Below are 27,252 nucleotides of genomic sequence, written 5' to 3' on the forward strand. Positions count from 1 at the left end.
GTCGCAAAATCGGCACGGGTGTGTGATAAATTTATTTATGTTAAAACATCTAATCAAACCGAACCAAATCGTCTGATCTCTGATCGCAGTAAATGGAGGCCCTTTAACGTTTCCGTAGTGCTGACACAAAATCGTTATATAAATGACCTTTCTAGAACATGTCTTGTTGTGCATTAATCATTATTAATCTGTACATAATAAAAGATAAATATTAATAAGCCAAATGTTGCATTATTGCAGACTTATATAATTTCGGGATTCTTACATATACGAGTTTGAAAAGCATGCAATTCATGTCATGCATGTAATGGGATTCTTGCCTTAGGTTATTGTACCAATTTCAAGAATACGAAACCGGCCACTGATGTGCTGAAGAAAGAGACCCCCCCCCCCCCCTGTTGGTGGCCGTCCGATCCTAATGTGTAGCGTTATTAACATTAGAAGCTGATTTTATTTAGGTTGTCCATAAAGGCCCCTTAATTGTCGTACTAAGGGTTGCTAAAATAATAGAGCAACTTAACTTTCCTGCTTTTGGTGTCGCCTAGTGAATGTTCGTATTCTTTGTTCTATAGTAAATCAGTCACATTCGATCCACTGTTCTTGATGAATTATATACTGTCTTCAACTTTAAACATCAACACTATCTAAGTTAAATGAGGCCCAAAATATAATGTGTTAGCCATCTATATTTTTCAGAAATCTTCATTCTGTTGTAACACTGTTTAAATTCGCCACTTTGAAAACTCCGGACTGCTGGTGGGTAGTACATTTTTAATCCTTCCGCCAACAAATGAGTTCCTGGAGAATACACAAAAACAACTTTTAAAGTCATCCTATAACATACAAAAATACACACATGCAATAAATACACTTTAATTATGACCAATCAAACTAGAGAGAACTTAAACTGGGCCACTTCAAAAATTAAAAGAACACTTTCCGTACCGGGGTGAGACCTTTTGAACATCTTATAATAGCGTTCTTTGAAAGTGTGTACTTGAAAACTTAAGTGAATTCACAGAATATGTGAGTACGAACACCACTTTTGTTTTTTAACTCTACGCTTTTATCTTTATTATATAATCTTTGGAAAATCAACACAACTTTAAAGGGTGCTTTTTAAAATCTTTTCATTTTTGTTTTCTTTTTAAAATGATGGGGGGGAAAAGTGCACAGGGAAAGCACAGAGCTTTTTTTAATTTTAATTTTCCCCGCGCGTTCGCACATCAAGCTAACGACGCAGACACCTTTTGTGACAGGTATTCAAGTTAAAGTATGATTAAATACGTAATTAGTGAAGAGACGTGTAAAACTGGTTGAAATAGCTCTCGACGTTTTTGACCAAGTCCTCCCGACAGTCGCGTGATATTGTCTACTTGTGAAAGCTGAACTGTTCTTCAGTTGTTGCTGCAGTGGTGCGCGTGCGTGGGACTCTTTCATCTGGAATTAGTGAGCAAGCACTTAGCCGGATGTAAAGCAGTTTGAACGTTGTATATATATCTATATTTTGGAAATATCATCATTTGTGCTTTACTTTGCGTTACGATACGTTTCTTTACGAAAATAAAAAATCACCAAATTAAATAGTATTAAATTAATATACAAAAATATAAGCAAATATTTGCTTATACATATTTCAGATTTGTATAAATATTTCATTGCGGAAAAAATATTTATTGCTAGATTACCTTCGTAAATCAGGTTGTTTTGGGCATCTTCGGCTGTGAATGAGGATTTTCACCGTACTTTTAGGTAAAAACACTTATTTATGGAGCAAGGACTGCGTATATCATATAGAATATGACTTCAAACAAACCTTAGCAGGTGAACATTCGCGTTTATTTCTGAAGACAATGACCTTTTTCAAGACCGGAAGTGACGTAAGCGTTTCCATGTCAATATTATCACGGACTAGTTTAAGATTCTTGTCAGAAAGCTTAAGATTGTATAGGGATTAGTTGCAGATTAAATATATATTGTATATACGATTAGTACAGTGAATAATTAAGAGGAGAAGTAATCCTTGTTTTGTGACATATTAAAGATGAAAGCATCTGCCACCTCGGTCGATATCAAACAAACATTGCAACAAACTGATATCTGTACCAGCAATTTACCATCTTGCCGCTGCGGCAGCACGAAATTCACGTGTAACAGAACAACGAAAGACACTACAACGTGTGACAGCACGACAGTGTATTACTCTGTGAGGTGTTACAAAGCACGGACGATGTGCAAACATACAAATAGTGCATGTTGTATAATATTATATTTGTTATTTACGTGTTTTAGCCGAGGATTTACTGCCTCGATCAGAAATCCAGAAGGTTCGTTTATTTATTTATTTATTTATTTACTAGTATTTTGTTGATACATATTTTTTTCTATCTTTCTATAATATCAGCTTCGTTTAGAATGTATTCCTTTTTATACTACTACCTATACATAAAACAATAATATAAAAGGGTCCTTTGGCTTATTGCAGTACATTAAATATAAGTTTATACAGACATTATTCAAGCTCGATCCTGTAGAAACTATTAGCTTATAAACACACTCTCGAATCCGTTCCTGAAAAAGACCAGTACGATTTGCCCCTAAATGGGGCTTGAACCAATGTGGATAGTGATCTTAAGATAACTAGACCGGTTCGTTGATTGCTCGTCAAAGCATCCAGTACACATTGCAATACTGCTCAGGTTTTGGCAGTATTATATATAGGCTTCTTCAGTTTGAAATCTGAAAAAAAATGCAGTGGACAAGTTCTTGTTAAGTGAAGGTGTCTGCCTTTTAACCATGGGATTTTGGGTTGAAACACAACCGTGTTTCTTTCTACGGCACAAGTACTACACAAGTCCAGTCCGACAGACCCGATTCTTTTTGCGCAACTGGGCTATTTAAGTCGAATAAGATATGTTTCAGTTTATACCGATTAACTAAACTCATATAATAGTTGAAATGATAAGCACCCACTATTTCTGTGCTTGTTAAAACATGCAGTTGCGCACTTAAAGAACCAGTTAATTGTCTTTATTCACTTTTTGAATAACAAAAGGGTCACGAATAGCACTAATGACGTTAAGGTATTGATAAAGAAATGACGTCAACGTAACGATGTATATAGGAATTACGTCAATGAAACGGCAAAGAAATGACGTCATTATAACGGCATAGGAAACATCAATATCGGTTGATTTTACGATCGGTCGGTTTTATTGGTTCTGTTGCATTTATCATTTTACGCGACAATAAATTGTATCAGTGAAGTATAATTTTATTGTTATAAAACGATTGTGAAAATTCCCTATTAGGTTAGTGAATTTTCTATAAGTTTTACGATCGTTCGGAATCGCTTGATCTTTTAGTGAATTATTTTACGTGACGATAAATAAAGCGTATGTATAAGTAATACAGGGGGCGGATGGTAGAATAAATAAACAATTTTGGATTTAACATCAAATTGTGCAACTTTAAGTCAAAGGTGAAGAGTATGACGTCAGTACATAACAAGTGCAATGTCATAGTTTGTTATTAATGACTCGGCACATTCTATAACACCGACAGCAGTACATATTATTTTATCAAATGTCAAAATATATATTTACCTGACAGCCCAGATATGTCTAACTTCTGTTGTTTGTACCCTGCAATACACGTTTCACACTTACCATATTCAATATCTTAAACGTTCTTTTTCCATCTTTAAATCGGATCAAAACCATTCATCACATTTAGTGAAAATAAAAGAAATATTCTGAATAGTGAATAGTGCAGACCATGATCAGATTGCAACAAGTATGCACTGGTCGTATATGTTGATGTTATTATGTTGCTATGATGAAAATCCTTTGTATAAAAGTCAATTTTAAAACCGATTCTTAAACGTTTCTTTATAAAGAAAAGCACTTATCTCACATGATCTAAGATGTTAGACATCGTAGAAGATATAGGAATACGTTGTATAGGTTAAAATACCAATGTGTATCAGGTTTACGCGACAAAATCTATTTTAAATTTAGAGTCTAAGGAAGAACCATAGATAAATACGTTTATTTTGCACCTTATAAAATATAACCCATGTACTTGCTGTTCCAATAGAAATCAAAACTTGATCCAGTTTAGACTGCTTTCAAGAGTCTCAAAAAGTCGGTATTAAATCTATATCGCACCGTATGTAGCCTAATTTTCGTTTCCAGAGACCGAAAAGTTCAAATCAAACCCATAACGCACCCCACATAGCCTCGTTTTCGTTTCGAGAGTCCGGAATATCTTTATCAAATGCAAATCATGTCCCATCAAGCCTCGTTTTATCTCTCACTCTGTATGAGTCCAAAAATCGATATTAAAAGCTTTATTGCAATTCAATAGACAAAGTTCTTGGGCAAATGTCGAAAACTGGTGGTATGAAATAAAAGAAGTTCAAATTATACGTTGTTGAGTTTATTTAGACTTTCTTCCACAGGTTGTAAAACATTATACCCAGACTCGTTTAAAAAGTTTCTAGTCCAAATTTTATTCTGACGCGTGTATTTCACCCAATATTTCAAGTTCCCAAGATTGTTATCAACATGAATATGACTCATAATTTTTAAAATTTAAGCTATAATATTTAAATATTGTTTACAAAGAATATCTTATCCTGTGGATACATTTGTTCTATGATCCCGCTTCTTTCGAAGCGTTTATTGATGGGGTTATTAATTATATGCCCATCTGTTAAAATAAAAAAGCTGTTACACGAACATGCGTTTAATTATAATCTAGAAAATTATATCTTACATTTCTCATTTGTATTTACATTTATTTCCGAGATGAACATTTTGATCTAAATAAATGTGATTTTTAAGCACATGTTTAAACAGTAAACCTTTTTTGTGAAAAACTTTTGGACGGGAAAACCCAAATTTGCACGTTTTTAAAAGGCAATCTGTCTTTTAAAATTTTGGGTTTGTTTTTTCTGTCAAAAATCGTTTGATTTTTTTTGGGGGAAAAAATTTTAAAAAAATTTTAAAAAAAAATTAAAAATTTTTCTTAAATTAAAAAAATTTAATTTTTAAATTTTAATTTTTAAATTTAAGGTTTTAAAAAATTTTAAAAATAAATAAAAAAATAAAAAATTGTGTAGGGAATTTTTAAAACCTGTGTGGTAAAAAGACGTGCATTAAAAAATTTTGTTTTTGGTGAAATTTTCTATTTTTGACATTAAAACCCCCTTGAATATTGAATGGACTTTTTCCAGTTTAAAGCGGCGAACCCAAAAAACAACCCGTAGATTTTTGGTAGTAAGCAAGTCTACAAGATATAATAAGCACGCTTTAATATCAAATATCGTTATTGTTACTGTGTGTATGTTTACTGATGTTTGGGGAGTTTAATGAGTGTATACTTGGATGCAACACATATAATAAAATATATAAACCATCCTTCGGGTCTTGTTTAGTTTGTGTGCTAGTAAAGCCATCCAAATAGAAAATATAAATGTTACTTTGGCGACGAGGATCGGATACTAAAAAAAAAAAAAAAAAACAAACTGCGGATTAATTTAAACTGACTCTGTGAAAAAAAAAAAAGATTTTTGAAATTTGAAAATGGATAATTTACCCCTGCTTTTCCGAAATTCGATGTTTTTGCTGATGAAAAATTCTCTGGGAAGTACGATGGGAAAAGTATTTGGATAAATTAGAAAACTTATTTGTTGGACTGGTATAAACACCATCTAGAAAACGAAGAAGGAAAAAGCACTTTACTTCTTTTTGCGGGAGTGATGTTTACGATATCTAGTTTACATTAAATTTAAAGAGAAGGAAATTTTGAAACTACAAAAGAACAAAATTTGGGAAAATTAACAGCATATTTTTAAGCAAGAAAAAACACAAAATTTTAAAAAATTTTCAAAAATTTTAATTTTAAAGAAATTGCATGGGGGGAATCTATCGACCATTTTACAACAAAAATTTACCCCCAGAAAGCGGGAATTGGAATTTTGGACATTGACTAGAAATTAAAAGCCAAAATTATACAGGGTTTTTACAAAACATGGAATGCAGTTTTTAAAAGGACCCGGGAAATAGTCATTTAAATTTGACTTACTTAAAAAAAATGAAAACCAGGGAAAAAATTTAAAAAACCTTCAAGCAGCAAATATGTCAAAGGATACCAAGTAGTCAGCAAGTAGTGCGGGTAAAAAGCAATCCTCGATTTAGCCGTCAATCAAAGGGATTCGCCACCTAAACGTTATTCAGCAACGTTCATATCAAAACTATCCCAGAGAAGCAAGTTTGTCGTCGGGAAGGCGAAACTACCCTCCAGAACGAAATAAAAAATGCCGAAATTGTGGAGGAAGGTATTCCCATATGTCACGTTGTCCTGCTATCCGGAGCGGAATGTAATTACTGTCATAAGAAGAATCTTTTATATCGGTCTTGCAGAAAACGTCAAAAAAGTGTGAAGTTAATCGGATGATGAAACAGTCGGATTCACAAAGTTTTATCAGGAGGCAAGCACGTCGAGTGTTAGTTCAAATGAGTTGCCGATGTTTTATTTGGATTTAAAAATATCAGATGGAAAAAAAGTGCCAAATAAATGCATTAAATTAAATGGATGTAGATGTTTATGTTTGATAGATAGCGGTTCATCTTTTAAATATTATTAGCGAAATAGGACCTCGAGAAAATGAAAATCCGTCCAGAAAATCAAAAAACGGAAACAAAAGGCATTCGCATTCGGGCAGAAATTCCACTTTCCATTCATAGGCAAATGTTCCCTGCTTGTGGAGTCGGACTCAAAAATTTTATGACAAAAGTTTCCATATCGTTAAAGGTACAAAAAATCATTGATCAGTTATGAATTATCGGTAGAGCTCGGGATTTTTACCGCAATACAATTAGTTCAAAAATCAGTTCAAAGCAAAGACGACATATTCAGGACTTATTGAAGAATATTCTCAAGTTTTTCACAGGCTTAGGATGTCTGAAAGACAGAAAAGTTAAGTTTCATATTGATGAAAGTGTTGTACCTGTAGCTCAACCGGCTAGGAGAGTTCCATTTTCATGTACGTTCGCAAGTCGAAAAGGAACTGAAAAAAGTTTAGAGGAAATGGATGTTCTTGAAAAGGTTATAGGTTTACCGACACCATGGGTTTTCGAACTTAGTAGCGGCTCCGAAACCTAATGCTCCGCATGAAGTGAGAGTGTGCGTAGATATGAGAAAAGCTAACACCGCAATCAAAACAGAGAAAAATGTTTGCCCGACGGTAGATGATATCATCTTGACGTTAAACGGGCGCAACTGTATTTTCACGTCTAGATCTGTACAAAGCTTTCCATCAAATTGAATTGGATGAAGCATCACGTGTAATGACAACGTTTCAGACACATATTGGACTGTTTAGGTATAAACGTCTAAATTTCGGGGTGTCCGCAGCACCGATAATTTTCCAAAATGAGCTTCGTCAAGCACTTCAAGGTCTTAAAGGCATATTGAATATTTGCCGACGACATCGTATGTTTTGGTAAGACACATGAGGAACACGACGCAAATCTTCGCGCTTTACTGCAACGTCTACAAGATAGAAAACCTCACACTGAACAGCAAAAAATGTTCATTCGGAAAATCTAAAATCAAGTTCTACGGATACGTATTTTTTCCGAATCCGGAATTTCACCCGATCCTGACAAAGTAAATGCAGTGAAAAATATGGACAGACCAAAATCAATATCCGAAATCCGTTCATTTCTGGGTCTCGCGAAAACTATTTGTCTAAGTTCATAGATGGCTATTCAAGCTTAACAGAACCATTAAGACGACTTACACATAAAGGTGTAAAATTTGAATGGACTGCCCGACCAAGAAAAAATCGTTCACATCATTAAAAGATACCTTAATTAGTGATAAGGTCATGACTATTTCGATTCCTAGAAAGGAAACTGAACTCTGGGTCGACGGAAGTCCAGTTGGAATGCTCAGGAATACTTATTCAAAACGGCAAAATAGTATCATATGGAAGCAAAAGCATACAATTCGGTTCAGACGCGATATTCTCAAACAGAAAGAGAAGCTTTGAGTGCTGTCATCATGATTCAGCATTTCCATTTGTATTTATTCGGCAAGAAAATTTAAACTGATAACAGATCATGCTGCACTTCAATCAATCTTCAACAATATCAAGACAATACAGTCACCAAGATTAGAACGTTTGGCGTTTGAAGTTGACAACGTATGATTTTCAGACAGTTTTATAGACCAGGTAAAATGATGATATCAGATTATCTTTCCAGGCATCCACATGCAAGACACGAAACAAATACAGTAGCCGAGCAGTATATCACTTTATTACTGATAACGCTTTGCCAGATGCATTGAAGCTGTCAGATGTAGCAAAAGCTACCGAAACGGACTGTATATTAAGCTGTGTAAGAAATGCGTTAGAACAAAATGACTGGAAAACTCAAAAAATGCAAATTAGATGAAAAATTTTCGGTTATTACGAGAATTTGAAATAAAAATCAAGAACTTGCAGTTGCATATACGGGAAGATGGATTTGTGCTTTTACGGGGTACAAAACTTTGCATACCAGGAAGTCTGCAAAAACAAACTGTTATGCTTTCGCATGAAGGTCACCAAGGCCAATCAAAATGCAAAGGATTATTACGTGAGTATTGCTGGTTTCCACATATGGATAGAATGGTAGACGAAATGTGTAGATCATGCATTGTATGCCAAGCCTGCATCAAAAAGAATTATTCCAGACCCGATCAAATCACATCACTACCACGAGATGTGTTTTCTGAAGTCAGTTGTGACTTTTTGTGGTCCTTTTCCAGACGGTTACATGTTACTAGTTGTTATATTTGTGACTACAGTAGATTTCCAGTAGTTGAAAGAATCAAATCGACAGCCGCAGATACAGTCATACGCGATTAGAGGCGATATTTTCGATATTCGGATATCCAGAGGTAGTGAAAACGGACAATGGACCTCCGTTTCAAAGTCGCGCATTCAGAGAATTTGCTGATAATTCGGGGATTCAAACATAAACGAATCACTCCATTGCACCCACAGGCAAATGGAATAGTTGAGAGATTTATGGCGCCACTGCAAAAAGCAACTTAAAACAGCGATAGCGTCTAGACAAGATTATAAAAGAGCGTTAAGTAGATATCTTATGAATTTTCGGAACACACCACAAACAACTACACAAACAGCTCCTAGTGAATTAATGTTCAATCGTAAATTAAAGACAAAATTACCAAAGATGACATTTGACAACCAAGACACAAATATTCGAGACAGGGACAGTCTATCAAAAACGAAAAACAAAATCTACGCTGATAAGAAACGTCGAGCTCAGCCAAATAATTTTGAAAACTGGGAGATGTGTGTTATTAAAACGGGAACAACGGAAATAAGTTTGAAACAGCTTTTGACCCTACCCCCGGGATAATCATCGCTATGAAAGGATCTATGCTTACAATCAAACATAAAGGAAAAGAAATCACACGGGACGTTTCCAAATTTAGATATGTTCATGGAAATCAAGAGCCGGTGCAGACGAAACCTGCAGATAATACATCTTTACCTAGAAATAGGCCGCAGAGGAAACGCCGACCGCCGAGACGTTATGAAGATTAAAAGAAAAAAAAAAGAAAATGGTTTAATCTATGATACCATTTCTCGTTACAGCTATAAGGGTTAATGACTCAAATGTGTGGGCCATAATAATGCCCTAATTATATTCGCTATCATAGCAGTGTATCATTTATATCCGCTTGCTGGATTTATTAATCTTAGGAAAAAATGATAACGTATGTGAGAACATTCTGTTATTCGTGAAATTAATACTTTTGGTTTTTATTAAATTACCTTATAATTGGTTTTTGTGTGGTAGAACGGAAAAACAAATCATTCTTTTTGATAACAATGCTAGTTGTTTGAACAAATGTTGTGATAATAATGTAATTTGCTTGATATTTTGTGACATTCCGAAAAAATAGAAAAGATATGACAATTAACAATAACATTATATTTAACATTACTTCGTTGAAACAGATGCCTAGTACACTGATTAGAAGTAAATCGCATTGGTTAATGAACTCTGCTGAAAAGGAGAAGAGTTTATAACAATAGACTTGCTATATAGTTTATTTCATACGGAAAAAATATTTCTTATTACAATATGTTTGCACATTTAAATTTTAAATTTTGATGATTTAAGTTATTGATTTTATTGATGAGTTCTAAACTAAAGATAGAGGAGGATGTAGTAAGCAAGTCTACAAGATATAATAAGCCACGCCTTTAATATCAAATATCGTTATTGTTACTGTGTGTATGTTTACTTGATGTTTGGGAGTTTAATGAGTGTATACTTGGATGCAACACATATAATAAAATATATAAACCATCCTTCGGGTCTTGTTTAGTTTGTGTGCTAGTAAGCCATCCAAATAGAAAATATAAATGTTACAATTAGGTTACTATTATTTCAAAACTGACAATGGACAATTACTCATTCTTGTATTCAAATAAGAATAAGTGCAATATGCATAAATTCGTGATGTTATAAATAATAGAATAAGCCGATTAATTTAACAAAAATGTATCTGTTACCGAATACCATAGCCTCAGCACTGCATAGACAGCTTTAATTTATTGTCTTGTCAAAATGCATGTATTTTTAAGCGGTGACACATCAAATAAATAAAAGTAAAAATATAACATTTTAAGGTATATGCTCAGAGGACGAGGTTTGCTTCACGTTTGCAAATTAGAACAATGTCAGATGCTTTTGAGAGAGTGGTTGTGACTTAAAGGTCCATTATGCTTCAAAAAAATTATTTCATTTTCATTTCTCAAAAGCTTTTCAGTTATGGTGTCCCGTTATAGTTTCCAAAAAGTTACTCATTGGCCGTCCTTTGTTCCCGTTGCATTTTGACAATTAGTACAGTTATAATGATAAAGTATTTTGTATGGGAGTAAAAATACTAATTCTTTTACATGGTCCTACTTTAATGACAAAAATTTTCACATTCAACGCTACTTTCGTCCCGTGTTAAACATCTATTATACATTTAAACGTTATAAAATTCATGTTTACCCTTTATTAAGTAGACAAATGTTCGTTTCTGAAGCATAATGTGCCTTTTATCTCCTTAATTGTCGGAAATGTCCGCCACTTTCCGAATCTTTCCCAAGATCTGATGATTATCCATATAAGCCAGCCTCATCAACATAACATTGTAAACTTACAGCTGTAATAAAGATGCATTTGGTAGTAATACTCCGGAAAATAATGACGTTTTCCAAAACATGTACATTAGTAAAACCTTGTCTCAGGAAATCTATTAACTCAGTATACATGTACATGATGTATAATGGTGCAATGAACTACTAAAATTATGAAATTGCAAAAAAGTAATGAAGTTGGCGTTTTAAAAAATAATAAATAAAGTTTGAGTATTGCATAGCAATAAAGAGATCAGGATGTTGCAAACAAATGATAAAGTCAGGGTACTAGTATTGCAAGGCAATAGTGTTGTGGTTGTTGTTGTTTTTAACCGTCTATTATCATTTTTAAGGATATAACGAAAAAAGGTTAAAATAAAAACAGTTTAGTCAGGCAAAGCCAAATATCATGTTCGACTCAAGTAGGTTAAAGGTCACCATAGTTACCACTTTATTCATGAAAATGCAGTAAGCCATTATTTAAAGAATATGTATATTTATATATACACTAATATATATAAATATTAACTTACATGGAAATAAATGAGGGGGTTAACCTGGTTTACCGAATGATTAATGCTCTCCCATTAAGAAGTAATTAAGAAACAATTGTTCTGACACGTTTCATTGATGGTACGAGCATTATTTTGACACGTGAGAAAGTGGCGGGTTAATTAGGGCAACGTGAACATATTACGAATGTTAAACATGAGTTTAAGTGTTTCAATTCGTTTATGACGCCGTTTCAATTCGGGAACTTTCGTTACTTTCCGTAAATAAAAATAATTCATACCATAACAGCCTTATTGAATATTTTAAACAATTATCAATCAGTCTCGTTTTTTTTGTTTTTGTTTTTTTTTTTGCATCAGGTATATCATAGGCCAATGATGCGAAGAAATGATGGCACTAATGGAGAATCAAATATCAAATTAAGTATCAAATAAAGAATTTATCCTCATATTTCTACAGTCATATCAATTTTTTTTGCAATGTTTAGCCTCTTTGTAACATAAATCAGGCGCGTGTTGGATAAAAGCATTTCGAAAACTGGAAAACAAGTAAAATGTCAACCCCTATTTGAAATATACATTACCTCTTGTCGAAATTATGCGACCCCCTCCCCGCTCTGGTAAAAAACCTAGATCCGCACCTGTCATCGTTATTAATAGCTTCCTAATAAAAAGTTTGAGTTGCACAATTGAAATAATGAAAGAAATAGAAGCGTTTTATTATTACAACCATCTTTATCACTGCTAATGAAAATAAAAATACACTTGATCTTCTCACTGTGAAATATATTTCGATATTTCACAGGGATAGAAAACATATATCATGTATGTCATGTAAGTACATAGAGTGTCATTCTCCTGTTTATTTTGATGTTTTAGAACATTCATTTAACAAGATCAATAATTCAATCATTCAAACCAAGACACACATGACTAAAAAAACTTAACATGCACAGTTAGATGTATGTCTTGTGGTCAAACAACGTTTTTTTGTAGAATGGGAATGACCTCTCCCCAAACCCCTACCTCCACCCCATCACTCTCTTTTTAATTGATTTGAACTGTATTACACATTGTATTTCCAAGCCCCTAAAAGCAATATAATTATGAAGTGTTACCTTCTTAAATAATTTTCTTACCTTTAAAATATCATTCATGCTTATCCAGTTCCATTGACTCTTACAGTTTTCAGACACGATTTCAGCCAATTGCTTGTCGTGTAACAAACAGTACGATAATCTGCCCTTGTATAGTCTCCGTCATGTTGAGTGTGCACTCTTGATTTTTTGTTAAAAAGATATTCGTCAAAGTATGTGACCTTTTACAAATGAAAGGTGATACGTCGTGACATTTGGCCAATATTTGACGACAAATCTTGACACCCGGTCATATTTTGGAATTTGGACGTTTTGTCATGATATTTAGTCAGTCATCAACGATACAATGTACGTCGTGTCATTTGGTCAATCATCGACGTTTTGTCGTGATATTTAGTCAGTTATCAACGATACGTCGTGTCATTTGGTCAATCATCGACGTTTTGTCGTGACAATAAGTCAGTTATCAACGATACGTCGTGACATTTGGTCAATCGTCGACGTTTTGTCGTGACAATTAGTCAGTTATCAACGATACGTCGTGTCATTTGGTCAATCGTCGACGTTTTGTCGTGACAATTAGTCAGTTATCAACGATACGTCGTGACATTTGGTCAATCGTCGACGTTTTGTCGTGACAATTAGTCAGTTATCATCAACGATACGTCGTGACATTTGGTCAATCATCGACGTTTTGTCGTGACAATAAGTCAGTTATCAACGATACGTCGTGTCATTTGGTCAATCATCGACGTTTTGTCGTGACAATAGTCAGTTATCAACGATACGTCGTGACATTTAGTAAATCATCGACGTTTTGTCGTGACAATAAGTCAGTTATCAACGATACGTCGTGTCATTTGGTCAATCATCGACGTTTTGTCGTGACAATTAGTCAGTTATCAACGATACGTCGTGACATTTAGTCAATCATCGACGTTTTGTCGTGGCAGTAAGTCAGTTATCAACGATACGTCGTGACATTTAGTCAATCATCGACGTTTTGTCGTGACAATTAGTCAGTTATCAACGATACGTCGTGACATTTGGTCAATCATCGACGTTTTGTCGTGGCAGTAAGTCAGTTATCAACGATACGTCGTGACATTTAGTCAATCATCGACGTTTTGTCGTGACAATTAGTCAGTTATCAACGATACGTCGTGACATTTGGTCAATCATCGACGTTTTGTCGTGGCAGTAAGTCAGTTATCAACGATACGTCGTGACATTTAGTCAATCATCGACGTTTTGTCGTGACAATAAGTCAGTTATCAACGATACGTCGTGTCATTTGGTCAATCATCGACGTTTTGTCGTGGCAATAAGTCAGTTATCAACGATACGTCGTGACATTTAGTCAATCATCGACGTTTTGTCGTGACAATTAGTCAGTTATCAACGATACGTCGTGACATTTGGTCAATCATCGAGTGACACTTGGTCAATCACCGACGTTTTGTCGTGACAATTAGTCAGTCATCAACGATACGTCGTGTCATTTGGTCAATCGTCGACGTGACATCGTTGCCTTTAGCAAATAATCGACTGTACGTCGTGACTTTAAGCCAATATTCGAAAATACGTCGTGGCCTTTGACAAATTAACAACAAAACATCGTGACATTTGGTCGATCATCGACGATTCATCGTGACCTTTGGTTAATCGTCGTAACGTCGTGACCTTTAGCAAATAAGCGACGATACGTCGTGACCTTTGGCAATATCAGACGATACGTCGTGGCCTTTGGCCAATAGCCGACGATACGTGGTGGCCTTTGGCAATATTCGACGATACGTGGTGGCCTTTGGTCAAACATCAAAGTTACGTAGTGACATTTGGTAAATCATCGAAGATTCGTCATCGACAAAACGTCGTGGCCGAGTGGTTAATGCGTCGGTCCAGTAATCTAATGATTGCTGACCGTGTCGGTTCAAACCATGTCAGGGGCAAGCCGTTGTTTCCTTGAGCAAGAAATTTTACATATATTGCTTAGTACTGGTTGGTTCCAAGAATTCTCAATTCGAGAGTGTTTTAATAACATCTATAACTATTTATAACTTAAATATGCATGATTTCAGTGACAAACTTCACTGTTTATATAATATGCAACTGTATTGTCTACAAGTAGGAGTTATAACTTTGACTCACTTTATCTTATAGTATGGTTATCATTTAATATATCAAACCAGTTAGTTGATTTGTCAATAAATCAAATTCAAAGTGCTTAATAAAAGCTAAGGGAACCATTAATATCATTTTTATGTAATGGTCTGTTGAAACAACAGGCGGTCGGGGAATACGATCGTACCCACGTCCCCTTAACTCAATCTTTTATGAGACAGACGTACAAATGAACTTTTTTTAAAACCGAAACTATAAAGACAGTACCTAAGTAAAACATTTATATATGCAAGCGAACATGAATGTGGATTATCATCCATTATCATACTTGTGTCGTAACTGGTGATGTTATTTAAATACCCTGAAGACATGGCACCGCACCAGACATGTGTACTATAAATTACTCGATCTCTCATGCCCGCCCACCCAATGACCTAATTTCGACAGAATGAATTTTCATTTTTTAGGTTAAATGAAAAGCAAAGAGAGTATTTTGTCGATTTTGTGTATGTTTTTACTCGATGATTTACTGCAAAACTGCCTAATTTCTTATGTAATTTATGTTATCATTGCCGCCAGACAATAAGCGTTCTACTGACCGAGATTACGTCGAGATATTAAGCGCCTAATAACTTATAAAATGTTTTCATTTTTCATGCGACATAAATTAATTTTATACGCATAAACGATGACAGGAGAATGTAAGCGTTCTTTTTTTTAAATATTTAAAAACTGTAAAATATTCGTATACCTTTGAGGACATGAAAGATGTCATTAAAACAGTGTTTATGTAAATAATGCCCGGATCAACCTCTTATGTCGCAATCGCAATATTTCGTTCCTTTCCGTCAGTCCTCGGTCGCTCGGTTCAAATCGAAGGATTGGCTTATAAGCCAAGCGACAGGGCCACAGTGCGACAACGAGCCGCACGACAACGCGCCGTTTGGCGTGCTTCGCTAGAGACTGGACGACAAGACGACAGTGCGACAATGCGCTTTGTCGTGTTGTCGCTAGCGACAACACGACAAGGTGATAACGATATAGGTTGCGTTGTCGCTACCGACAACGAAACGCGCAATGTACCAAATCAGCCACCATAGACGGGTGGTCTTCTTACCTACGTAAGAAACTTGTTCTTCATTGCTCATCGTACTTCATTGCTTTATTGGGCTAGCGCTTTATCGTCTGACCATTGCAATAACCATATTTTCCCAAATGTACAGTTTACTCTATACGTCGTTACCAAGACATCCCGTTGGAAACCTATGAGTGTCCGTTTCAGCATACGCTTTTGAAAATAGTTCCAATAGACTTACTTATAGAAAATGTATGCGCATGCATGTTAACCTCAATCATTCTCATTGGTTGCCCATCTTAAACTGAGTTGATCACTTCACCATTGGTAGCGAGTGACTGGTTAATGTCATTTAATAGACTGGCTATCGCGTTGTATCAGTATTTTTTTCAATAGGTCATGGTCTGTTCCAGTCTAAAGGCATAGCTGTGAGCTGTTAGTATAAATTGTTGCACATCAATGTCTTCTTAAATTGTAGTCAACTTTATGTAACGCAGGAGTTTGTACCAATCTTGTTATTCATGTAACTTTACGTAAAACGTCATATGAAACATAAAGTAACAAATAACCCGTCCATATGTACTTCTGTACATAGAGTTTGATTTATAAAACAATCACAGAGTTATCATCATCAAGTGCGCTGTCACATAATTTTATTTGCGGGTTTGTGGAAATGATCTCCCTTTTTGCAATCAGATCCCTGAATTTTATACGCCAACAAAGGAAATTTAGGTAAGGACAGAGGAACTTGTCAATTGATCGCTCTGTCAGTCTGTTGGGCATAAAACCGAGATAAAAGGCAAATAAATTATTTAGAATATGTATCTGATTATTTAACATTGTGCTGCACAGTAAAAAGAAACATATTTGGCAAAGACTAGCCACCAGACAGCCAATAATGTAATACATTGTATTTATATCTAACATTCATTGGCAAATATGATTTACATGTAGGACGATCAACGTGGTAAATCACAACCGTTCTTGTTTAATAACCGTAAAAGTACAACACTCACAACATTGTAAGCTTTTAAATACCAATCAATTGAGGGTCAACATTCAGCAGCTTGTGAAAATTCGGCATGATTCGCTACTTTACGTTTTTTATTCGATAAAAGCGTTTTAAGACAATCACAATCGCAAATTTTCGGCGCTTTCCGTCAGTCTTCGGATAAGTATGAATAATAGCCGAAGGTGTTCCGATTGAAACAATCAAAATCGGAAAGAAACGTAGTTAAACGAATATTTACGAAGCACATAATAGAGAGGTACATAACGGTTTGACATAAAAAGAACACACATAGCATGCAATAGGCGACAGATTGTTCATATCTACATTCCATTGAGTATACTATTTAGTTAATCCAATAGCAAACGCAGATTTAATAACTGTGTCTGCTGCAACAAGATTTTGCATTGATTATACAAATATGAACGCATTATAGGAAAAAAGGAGCGTTGCTTGCTTCTCCTATTGCGGCAAGATACCAATTTGAAAACGGGTAACAAACTTGAAAATGATTCAGAAATTGTGTTATTTAATGATTTTAACATTTGAAACAAAGTATTGTTTTGACAAGCGACAGGTTCAGTAATGTTTGTGAACATTTTGCACTTAACAATGACAGTTTATAGATCACAAATATAAACTGTGCAACACTTGATGAAACGACTCTGCAAACATGTACGCACGCACGTAGATAAAAAAAGAAATTGCTGGTGTTTTCATCTGCTAATTCACCTAGTTTAAACACGGTCTCGTTCATTTTCAAGAAAGAATATAATGCCAACAAACGTCCGTTTACTAGACGCTTTCATCATTTCCAAGGACGTCAATTTCAGGCATGTGTTGTTCGTTTGTAGAGGAAGATTTTTAATCTGTTTTAATATATTTCAGATCTTGATGATATAATAGATCTTGATCACGAGTATCTCACGTACGGAAGTTATCATAATAATGATGACGTCATCGATACTATACAGTACTACTTCCGGTCTGACAAGGGAGACAATTATAAACCTTTAAGACGTAATACTGCCATTGATCTCAGCTCACCTTTATGTTATGTAGGTAGCACATCAACTAACATCATTTGTGAATATGAACATAAACAGGTAAGAGATGTATAAAAACGATGGAAATAAGGGGACAGAACTCTTAGATTTTTATTTTCCAAATTAGTTCATTCATGTACATATGAACATAAAATTAAGAGATATTTACAATTACACCGAAATTAAATAGGCAAAGCTCGTTAAGATATTTTTTATATCAGAAATAAAGTCATTTTTTAACTTTACTTATGAATTCATATCTTTTATAGAAAGTTCTTTCCCTTGTTCGTTACTTTTTTCCTTTTTTACGGTAAAAAAAACTTTTCCTGTTTTGCAGAATACTAATTTTTATCGGGACGAAGACAATTCGGTTGCTATGGCAATTACAAATGAAAACGGGACTATGAAAATAGTAAGTACCACTTTCTTACTGTAACAATAAAAGTATGTCACCAGCTTACATATATTTTTCAAGTATGCCATTAATTTATAACAATTATTCCAACCCGAGATTATTGTGCAATGATTAATCAAATTTACAATATTTATTATAATATATAATGATTATACAATCTTATAAATTTCAATCATTTTCTCAAATGTTGTGATTTTTAAAAACATTATTTACTTATGACCCTTATGACCTTCGTTTAATGAGTAAATGTATCAAATTCGTTTTGGAAATGCAAATGTCCGTATTCATTATAAAGAATGCTATCGGTTTTGCTGTATTATTTCCCTTGATTACTACGGCACGTGCTTCAAATAAGTTGCCCCCATTTACACCGTGTTGACGTATTATCGGTCAAGGTTGTTTACCGTCAGTACTGTCAGTACTTTGATTTTCGTTACTTTATTCTATTAATAGAGAGGGATTGTGAACACGATAGACGCAACAACGGAGTATGAACCATTAGAATCCGAGGGCCTGCCATCTAATAGGTACCACGTGATTAAGAAGAGGTGGACGGCCAATATGGTCCGTAAGTAACGCTGTAGATCTATCTTCTAAAAATACAACTTTACTAAAATTTATGCTATTACAATACTAACCTCATGTAAAAATAAGCAAATGCCATATAAAGAAATCAGCTAAAAATAATTAACTTTCATACCTCAGATAATATTTTCATAAAAATCAACTTACATCATGTAACAGCATATAATTCAGCTTACACCGTATAACAGTTAACTTTCATTATGTAAAATTCAGCTAACTCCATATAACAGTTAACTTTCATTATGTAAAATTCAGCGTACTCCATATAGCTATTAACTTTCATTATGTAAATTCAGCTTACGCCATATAACAGTTAATTTACATTATGTAAAATTCAGCTTACGCCATATAACAGTTACTTTCATAATGTAAAATTCAGCTTACGCCATATAACAGTTAATTTACATTATGTAAAATTCAGCTCCATAAAACAGTTAACCTTTATTATGTAAAATTCAGCTAAGTCCATATAACAGTTAAGTTTCATTTTGTAAAATTCAGTTTACGCCATATAACTGTTAACTTTCATTATGTACAATTCAGTCAACTCCATATTACAGTTAACTTTCATTTTGTAAAATTCAGCCAACGCCGTGTAACAGTTAACTTTTATTGTGTAAAATTCAGCTAACGTCATACATGTTTCATCAGCAGGGTAACTTAAAAGAACTGAAACTTTAAAAGATCAATTTGATTTTTTTTAAACAGAACAACTGGGACACTATAAACGAATAGTTTTACAAACGAGGATAAAGAAAAATACAATAATTGAATAGAAATTCGTACTTCTTAGCAAGGAAAATTATATAACACGTTGTGGTGTTTCAAAAGAAGGCATGTGCTGTTACAATGTGCTTTAATATATAATTTTTAAAATTGGTTTATGTTCAAGCTTTTATCATAAAATTACAAATTGAGATATACTGTGCAAAAGGTTAGTTTTTATAGAGATCAAATAGTCTATACAGACCTTCCAGCCCCATCAGGTTAACAACACTTTAGAGCCTTTAATGTATCTAAAATGATATCAATGATTACAATAATGAGCATAATGACATTCACGCCAATGCCTTCCATATAATACGATCCTGTTATTACACATGATGACACTTCAACCTCGGTTGACTCGAACGACCGATCTCTCAAACAATTTACACAGGCCCTCCGAGTGCGAGCGGAAGAAGTTCGGTTGTATGTAAAAATATGCTTGCTGATTAATTAATGTAGGTTGCATTCATACTTGTGAATTTATAATGAGTAGGTTTCTAATTGACTGATTCTGAGTATTTTGTAATTTCAAAAGTCCTTAAATTTAATTCCGTATATGAGCTGTTTAAAACTACAAAACAATGTGTGTTGTGATCCATATGTGAACGATGCCACATTAGAAAGGATGGTAAAACATTAATTAATGATTCATTTAACTTGTCACCTGACATTTTGTATCAAATGATGTTATAGATAAGCGTTCCAAACGCTCAGCTAGCAGACGAGACAAAACAGGAAAACAAAAGAAAAAATCGAAAAATGGCGGGAAAAATAAAGGGTCGTGCAAAACATGCGGTGTTTCTGTTGGAATCCAAATTGGAATAGGAATTAACAGTAAAATATGAAAAAGTTACCCCTATGTATTTTAATTATTTATTTATTTATTTATTTATTTATTTATTTATTTATTTATTTATTTATTTATTTATTTATTTATTTATTTATTTATTTATTTATTTATTATATATGATTGATGTATTGATTTATTTATTTATTTATTTATTTATTTATTTATTTATTTATTTATTTATTTATTTATTTATTTATTTATTCATTTGATGTATATGAAAAATTCACACACTCCCTTACAAATTATTTTCGTTTTGTCGTTTTGCCTGCATCGTTAATATTCCAGAGTTATTTACATTTTTCCCGCTAATTACATAGATAAAATACATCTTAACTAACTGTTCTTTTATGTTTCATTTGTTTCAGGTAACATAAAATGATCTCCCTTGAGTAAATTATTTTTATTACTGTCGTTTTATGTCTCACATGAAATTGTCTCCCTTGATTAAAGTACCTTGTTACTGTCTTTTTATGTCTCATTTATTTCAAATAACCTGAAATTATCTCCCTTGTTTAAGTATCTTGCTTCTGTTCTTTAGTTTGAAATAACATGAAATTATCTCTCTTGTTTTAATTTTCTTGTTACTGTCTCATTCATTTCAAATCACATGTAATTATCTCCCTTGTTTAAAGTACTTTGTTACCGTCGTTTAATGTCTCATTAATTTCAAATTAACATGAAATTATCTCCCTTGTTTAAACGTTGTAATCTCCCGTGTATCTTTTATATCCACATATATAAGTACGTTTATATTGCTTTTGAAAATGGAATCAAAGAGGAGGCTTCTATTGATTCCCAAGAAATAATCAACCTTTAGCTTGCCTTTTTGTATGTTTGTGTTTTCCTTTTCATTTTGGGCAATTCTTTGCAAGTATTATGTTTTGGTGCCAGTGATTTCACTCAAGTTAATAATGTTGTTGTTGTAAGTGTTATTGTTTTTTCATGTTCTAAATAGTGACTGTTCATTGTGACAAAATGAATTTTACTTTCGTAAACCTTAATATTTTAGGAACAGTCGCAAAATAACTGATTTTTCATTGAATTCTTAGTAGAAGACGATAGTAATTATGCAGCAGACGATACTAATTATGCAAAGATAAAATATTGCGCATGCTTGTTTTAAAGAAAATTTCTGTAAGTTATGATGTTTTGATATTAACCGGTGACAATGCAAGACTAGGTAAAGGTGAAAGACCATTTTATGTGAGGTTGATATATGAGTACATGTAGTTACCCTGGACTCCATTATCGTAGTATAAAATAGCGGATATACCTTACAAGCATTTTGATAAAGACTATAAAGTTTCCGATTTTCTTTAGCTAATATCATTTCTCCAACAGATTGATTTTTTTATATCACACCTCTGAAGAATGAGGAATAATTTTGCCACAGAATGCATACGAGATAGCGCGAACTAAAATTATTTTACCTGTTGAATTCTTGTTCATGATTTGACCTGCTTTTAAATTTGAAAACCCCATTTAAATGTTAAAAGATCTCAATATGAAAATACAAAACGTAAGCTACCAACAATATAGAGCTTGGTTAGAATGACAGGATGTGTATACTAGCCCGGTGTCGTGTAATAATCACACGGGCGTAATATTACCACGCGTGCGATAATTACGCGACACCGGCTCTATACTAGTATCGAAGATTAATCATTTTCAGTTGCAGGAGGTTAAGAGCTAATGTTGTTATCATTTTCAGGCAAGACGGCAAAGCCGTACCAGCCATATCCGACCGGGTCTAAAACACCATACAAAAAGCTACCAGACTGGGTGTCGGATGATGGGGCGTCGTGTATTGACGTGCTATGTGTAGTAGACTATAGTATTTATAGAAAGTAAGACATGAATAGTCTCGTCTTTTGTGTATCATAATCTATAATGCCCAAAAAAACTATTAATTCTCATTCTTAACATTGTGTATATGTAATAATGATTATTTTTTGAAATCAGTGTTAATTATTGTATAAATATACACCCAATATACAATTTCACAATTGTACAAACATAATCAAGTGTGCATACAAAAGGGTTGGGTCAGAAGTTCTAACAACATTATCGTGAGCCCTTCCAGTAAGAGCATGTTAGGTGCTTATTACCTGAAGAAAAGCATTGCTAAATTTGAAATTATTTGTCAAAAAATAAGCAAAATGTAAACAAAGTTGTAAGTTTTGACTTCCAAACAAAATACTAAATCATTACCATTATTCTAATTGATAAAAAGCAACCGAAGCAAAAAAAACGATTCAGGGGATTGGCTAGTAAGTTTTTGGAAACTATAATTTGGCCGCAGAAATAAAAAGTTTAAATTGAGAAATCATCTTTATTAATGTCCATCACACGATTTAAACAAGTTCAACATCTCAGAGTGTTTTATTCTTCTTTTTTTTTTACAGATTTAAAGCTTCAGAGAAGTCCGACAAGAAAGCCATGCAGAAGATACGATATTATTACGCACACGTTATAAATGGGGTATGGTCTGGTTTTTTTTATTAATAATTGTGGTTGGCTAACAGTATTTTAAAGTATACTGCACATATTTTACGCCTCTTTTCATTAGATTACACTTTTATATAAACTATTTACACGGCTGCTGTAATTGTTTTCTCTGGCGTAGGAAGTTTGCTGTATTATAACTTCGTTATAAAGATTCTTCTATTATATTGTCATATATGAACGGTTGTTTATAATATAGCTTAGTGGCTGGAATGATATATGCAATGTTTAATTATGTAGGGCCATATACCTTGTCAAAAATATTTAAAACTAATGAAATATAAAACATGCTAGAATGTGTACAAATTGAAGTTTTAAACACAAAGAAATATATATGTATAGGGATAATTTCAAAATCGTTCATTTACTTATATTGAAGATTTTGACACGTTAAAAGGCAAAAAATATACGTTTAGAAGGTTGACCCCTCCTCCCGCTCCCCGGGTACGCACATGCAGTTCTTTTTACACGGACATAGAACCTGTCAAAATGCTTTGAAACGGATCTTAAATATCCCACAAATATCCATTTATTTAAGTAAAAGAAATGAAAGTTACATCAGGAGTGTCACATTTATATTTTTGATTATATTATATTATGGGACATTCTCAGATTTCTGTTATATAATTCTATGTGACATTTACATATCAGATACTTTATGTATTTATATGTAATAACTTTTATTTTCAGATGAATATGAGATATTCAACAATTGCTCAAAAAGATTTAAAGATAAATGTGCGTCTAGCCGGTTATTTCATTGCAAAAGTAAGTAACATATATTTCAACAATGTTTTATCTAAAATTGAAACATGTGATCGTATACATGTGTAGTGTGTGTATGCTGGATAGGGCGGTTTGGGTTTCGGATGTGGTTTTATAGTTTTAATAGAGCTATATGTTTTGGATGGGTGTTGTTTCGGATGGGGTTATATTTTTTCAGATGGGACTTATATTTTTCGGATGGGGGTTATATGTTTTGATGGGGTATATATTTCGGGTAGGAGTGGATTCAGATGGGAGTTATATATTTCGGATGGTGCTTTTGTTCGGATGGGGATTATATGTTTTGGATGCTGGTTATTTTGTATGGGGGTTAATGTGTCGGGATATTAAAACTAAATCTGTTCTTCGTCTTCATCATCCCCCTCTCAAAAAAGTCTTGTGAAACTGAGTATCTTCAACACTACGTATTATAATATTGCACGTTTTTAACCTCGCTTTTCATTGGATAATTGTCACGTTTATACACACTATATACAATACACAACTACTGTCAGTTTATGAAGTTATTTCTTTTAAAGCTTTTACTGTAGCATATATAAGTTCATTATAAAGATGCTTTACAGATTATATAAACGTACGTAAAGTTTAAACGAGTGTTTGCAATATAAATCTATATAACTGATAATATACATAACTGACTTGATATTTTTCATTGCCTTAATTGCTTTCACCTGTTTCTTTCTATGCTCAACCAGATAAAACATATTGATAAATAGAAAACACATTTTTTTCAGAGGCCAAACGATTTATCTTTCATAGATGCTAATAAGATGGCGAAAGATGCCGGATATCGAGTGAACAGTAATTATACTCTAACAGAATTAGATTCCTTTTTAAAAAGAATGCAGAAAAGAAAAAAGAACGTGTTACCGGATTTTAATCATGCCATGTTATTTTTAGAGTAAGTTGAATTCTTGATAGCCTTTCATAACAAGGCTTTTATCATAATCAACATCATTCGTTCATTTGTTCGTTCGTTCGTTCGTTCATTTATTCATTCATTCATTCATTCATTCATTCATTCATCCATTCATTCATTCGTGCATTTATTCATTCATTATACATTCATTCATTGACAGATTCGTTCGTTCATTCGTGCATTTATTCATTCATTATTCATTTATTCATTCATTCATTCATTATTCATCCTTTCATTTATTCATATTTTTATTTTAACTTTGCCCAACCCTTTTAAACCAAACGAACATGATACAGCACCCGCGAAACAGCAGCAGCAGCAGAGTAAACCCGTATTTAAAATCGAAATTTATAGCTATATTTAAAGAGTTTAATTGGAAAAACACCACACTAAATACCCGTATTCCGGTATATACCGGGCAAGGCGCTTGGGTCAAAAAGCCCAAAAATCTTGGGCCCTTTTCACCCAAAAGGAAAGGAAAATTTAATTTGGTCTAATTCATCTTTTCACAACCCATTTAATTGATGAATGAATGAAAAATGAAAAAAAACGGGCGAAAAAAAAAGATATTTTTCTATTTTGTTTACAAAATTTCTGCAAACGTCAAAAAGTACTGCCCCAACCTGGTTTTAGTTAAATCCATATTTTAAAACGATTGATAGAAACGTAAAATCAATGCAATAGATCGATTTTATTAAAATTTTATTTTAAACTGTCCCGATGTCCAAAATTTTAAAAAATTTTTCCCAAATTTGTTTTGATTGTTGAACCCCTTTTTTTTTATTATTATGCTTTTTTCTCATCAAAAACGTTTTTTTTCTTTTCAGATAGCACTACAATAGGAGGTTCTTTTTTTAGGTGATTAAATTATAACCTGAAATTTTAAAAACGGAATTTCACAAAATACGATTTTAAAATATTTCGAGTATTTTTTAATTACTTTTGGTGTCTTTCCGTTTTTAATTTTAAAAAAAACTTTTTTAGGAAAATTCAAACTTTATGGGGTTTTTTGTTCAAGACCTCCGTGAGTCTTAACTCATCGGGTGAAATTTTTAGAAGTTAAAAGCTGAAAGAAAGTTTTATTTTGAAGGCATGTAGAAACACATTGCGATTTTATATTGTTCATGATTAACTTTATGCAAGGCTGAATAATGCTTGATATTTATTGCATGATTAACTTTAATTTCAAAATATTTGTATGATTTAGAATTGCATGATTCACGTTAAGCAAGATCAATTTGTATGATTTTTGTATTGCATGTCACGCATGATTAGAATCATCTGATCACCATATTGATGAGTCGGTGTATCAATACGCATTCCAGCATGGTGAACCGAAGGACGGTGTAGCTGGTGATGACGGAGGTAATACTACGCCTAGAAAATAGTTCTTTAAATTCTAGTCTACGTATCTTTTCCTTCTTTGCATTTCAAACGGTACTGGTTAGATTTGCGAGCAGTCATAAAAACAATGTAACCTTGTACAGGACTTAAACAATCGCTTTGATAATTTAAATAAATACAAAAGAACAATTTTTGGCGTGACCCAAAAGAATACTTTTATGAAAGTACGCATGCTTACGTGAGATGGTTTGTTCGGGTATTGAGTTTGTAAAAATTTGCATGCAAGTTATGTTCAAATAAAATATAAGTTGTAAGAATGATTTTGTGATGGAATGGGAATGATATAGGATGGTGGCTTGTATATTGGACTTTAAAATATAACACATAAATAACAAACAATTACACAAGATATAAACATGTACAAATACGAGAACAAATACAAAAAGAGATATTTGTACAAGACTAAAGACTATCAAAAGCATGAAATTTCCTTAATCGTGTAAGATGCAAAGTAAATAAGAAATGTCAATAAAGACACATAGATTTTACCAGTCTTGCACAGACCCCCCCCCCCCCCCCCCCCCTCCTACCATCCTTCGGTAGAAGGGCATAGCACTTTCTGACAATCAAATGGCACACTATGCTTCCTCCGTTGTTATTGCTCTATCCCCGTCTACGTTTGATGCCGTATTAATCCGGCAGTGTGAAGCAGACAAGATGGGTAAAATACGGCCCAGTTATTCTTCACACTCTTAAATTATTGCATTTACATCATTGGAGCATAAAACATTTAAGATTTCCAAAGAACTAAGCTACCATAATACAATTTCAGTGCACTATGATGATGGTATTTTATTTCCGGTCTTTTGCAGGAACAAGTTTTGTAAGCGGTATATGTTCGGATTCAAAGAGTACATCATTAGTGGTAGATCACGGAGCTTACACATCATCTGGCATAGGCACGCATGAACTTGGACATAAGTACGTAGATTT

The 27,252-nt window shown here is 33.5% G+C and overlaps 1 protein-coding gene across 1 annotated transcript in view; it reads left to right on the forward strand.

The window, feature by feature from the left end:
- Window positions 1-1,371: 1,371 nt before the first annotated feature.
- LOC132712852 (uncharacterized) overlaps window positions 1,372-27,252 on the forward strand; it is a 42,934-nt gene continuing 17,053 nt past the window's right edge. Inside the window, exons 1-12 of the mRNA XM_060695289.1 lie at window positions 1,372-2,327; window positions 17,930-18,147; window positions 18,425-18,499; window positions 18,956-19,070; window positions 20,549-20,689; window positions 22,417-22,552; window positions 23,111-23,186; window positions 23,901-23,978; window positions 24,731-24,897; window positions 25,747-25,760; window positions 26,191-26,280; window positions 27,132-27,240. Coding sequence (XP_060551272.1) covers window positions 2,045-2,327; window positions 17,930-18,147; window positions 18,425-18,499; window positions 18,956-19,070; window positions 20,549-20,689; window positions 22,417-22,552; window positions 23,111-23,186; window positions 23,901-23,978; window positions 24,731-24,897; window positions 25,747-25,760; window positions 26,191-26,280; window positions 27,132-27,240 — 1,502 coding nt within the window. The 5' untranslated portion in view covers window positions 1,372-2,044. The remainder of the gene's footprint in view (window positions 2,328-17,929; window positions 18,148-18,424; window positions 18,500-18,955; window positions 19,071-20,548; window positions 20,690-22,416; window positions 22,553-23,110; window positions 23,187-23,900; window positions 23,979-24,730; window positions 24,898-25,746; window positions 25,761-26,190; window positions 26,281-27,131; window positions 27,241-27,252) is intronic.

Source organism: Ruditapes philippinarum, unplaced genomic scaffold, assembly GCF_026571515.1.
Source record: "Ruditapes philippinarum isolate M1 unplaced genomic scaffold, ASM2657151v2 ctg1421_1_1_1_1, whole genome shotgun sequence".
In the NCBI taxonomy this organism is placed as follows: Eukaryota; Metazoa; Mollusca; class Bivalvia; order Venerida; family Veneridae; genus Ruditapes; species Ruditapes philippinarum.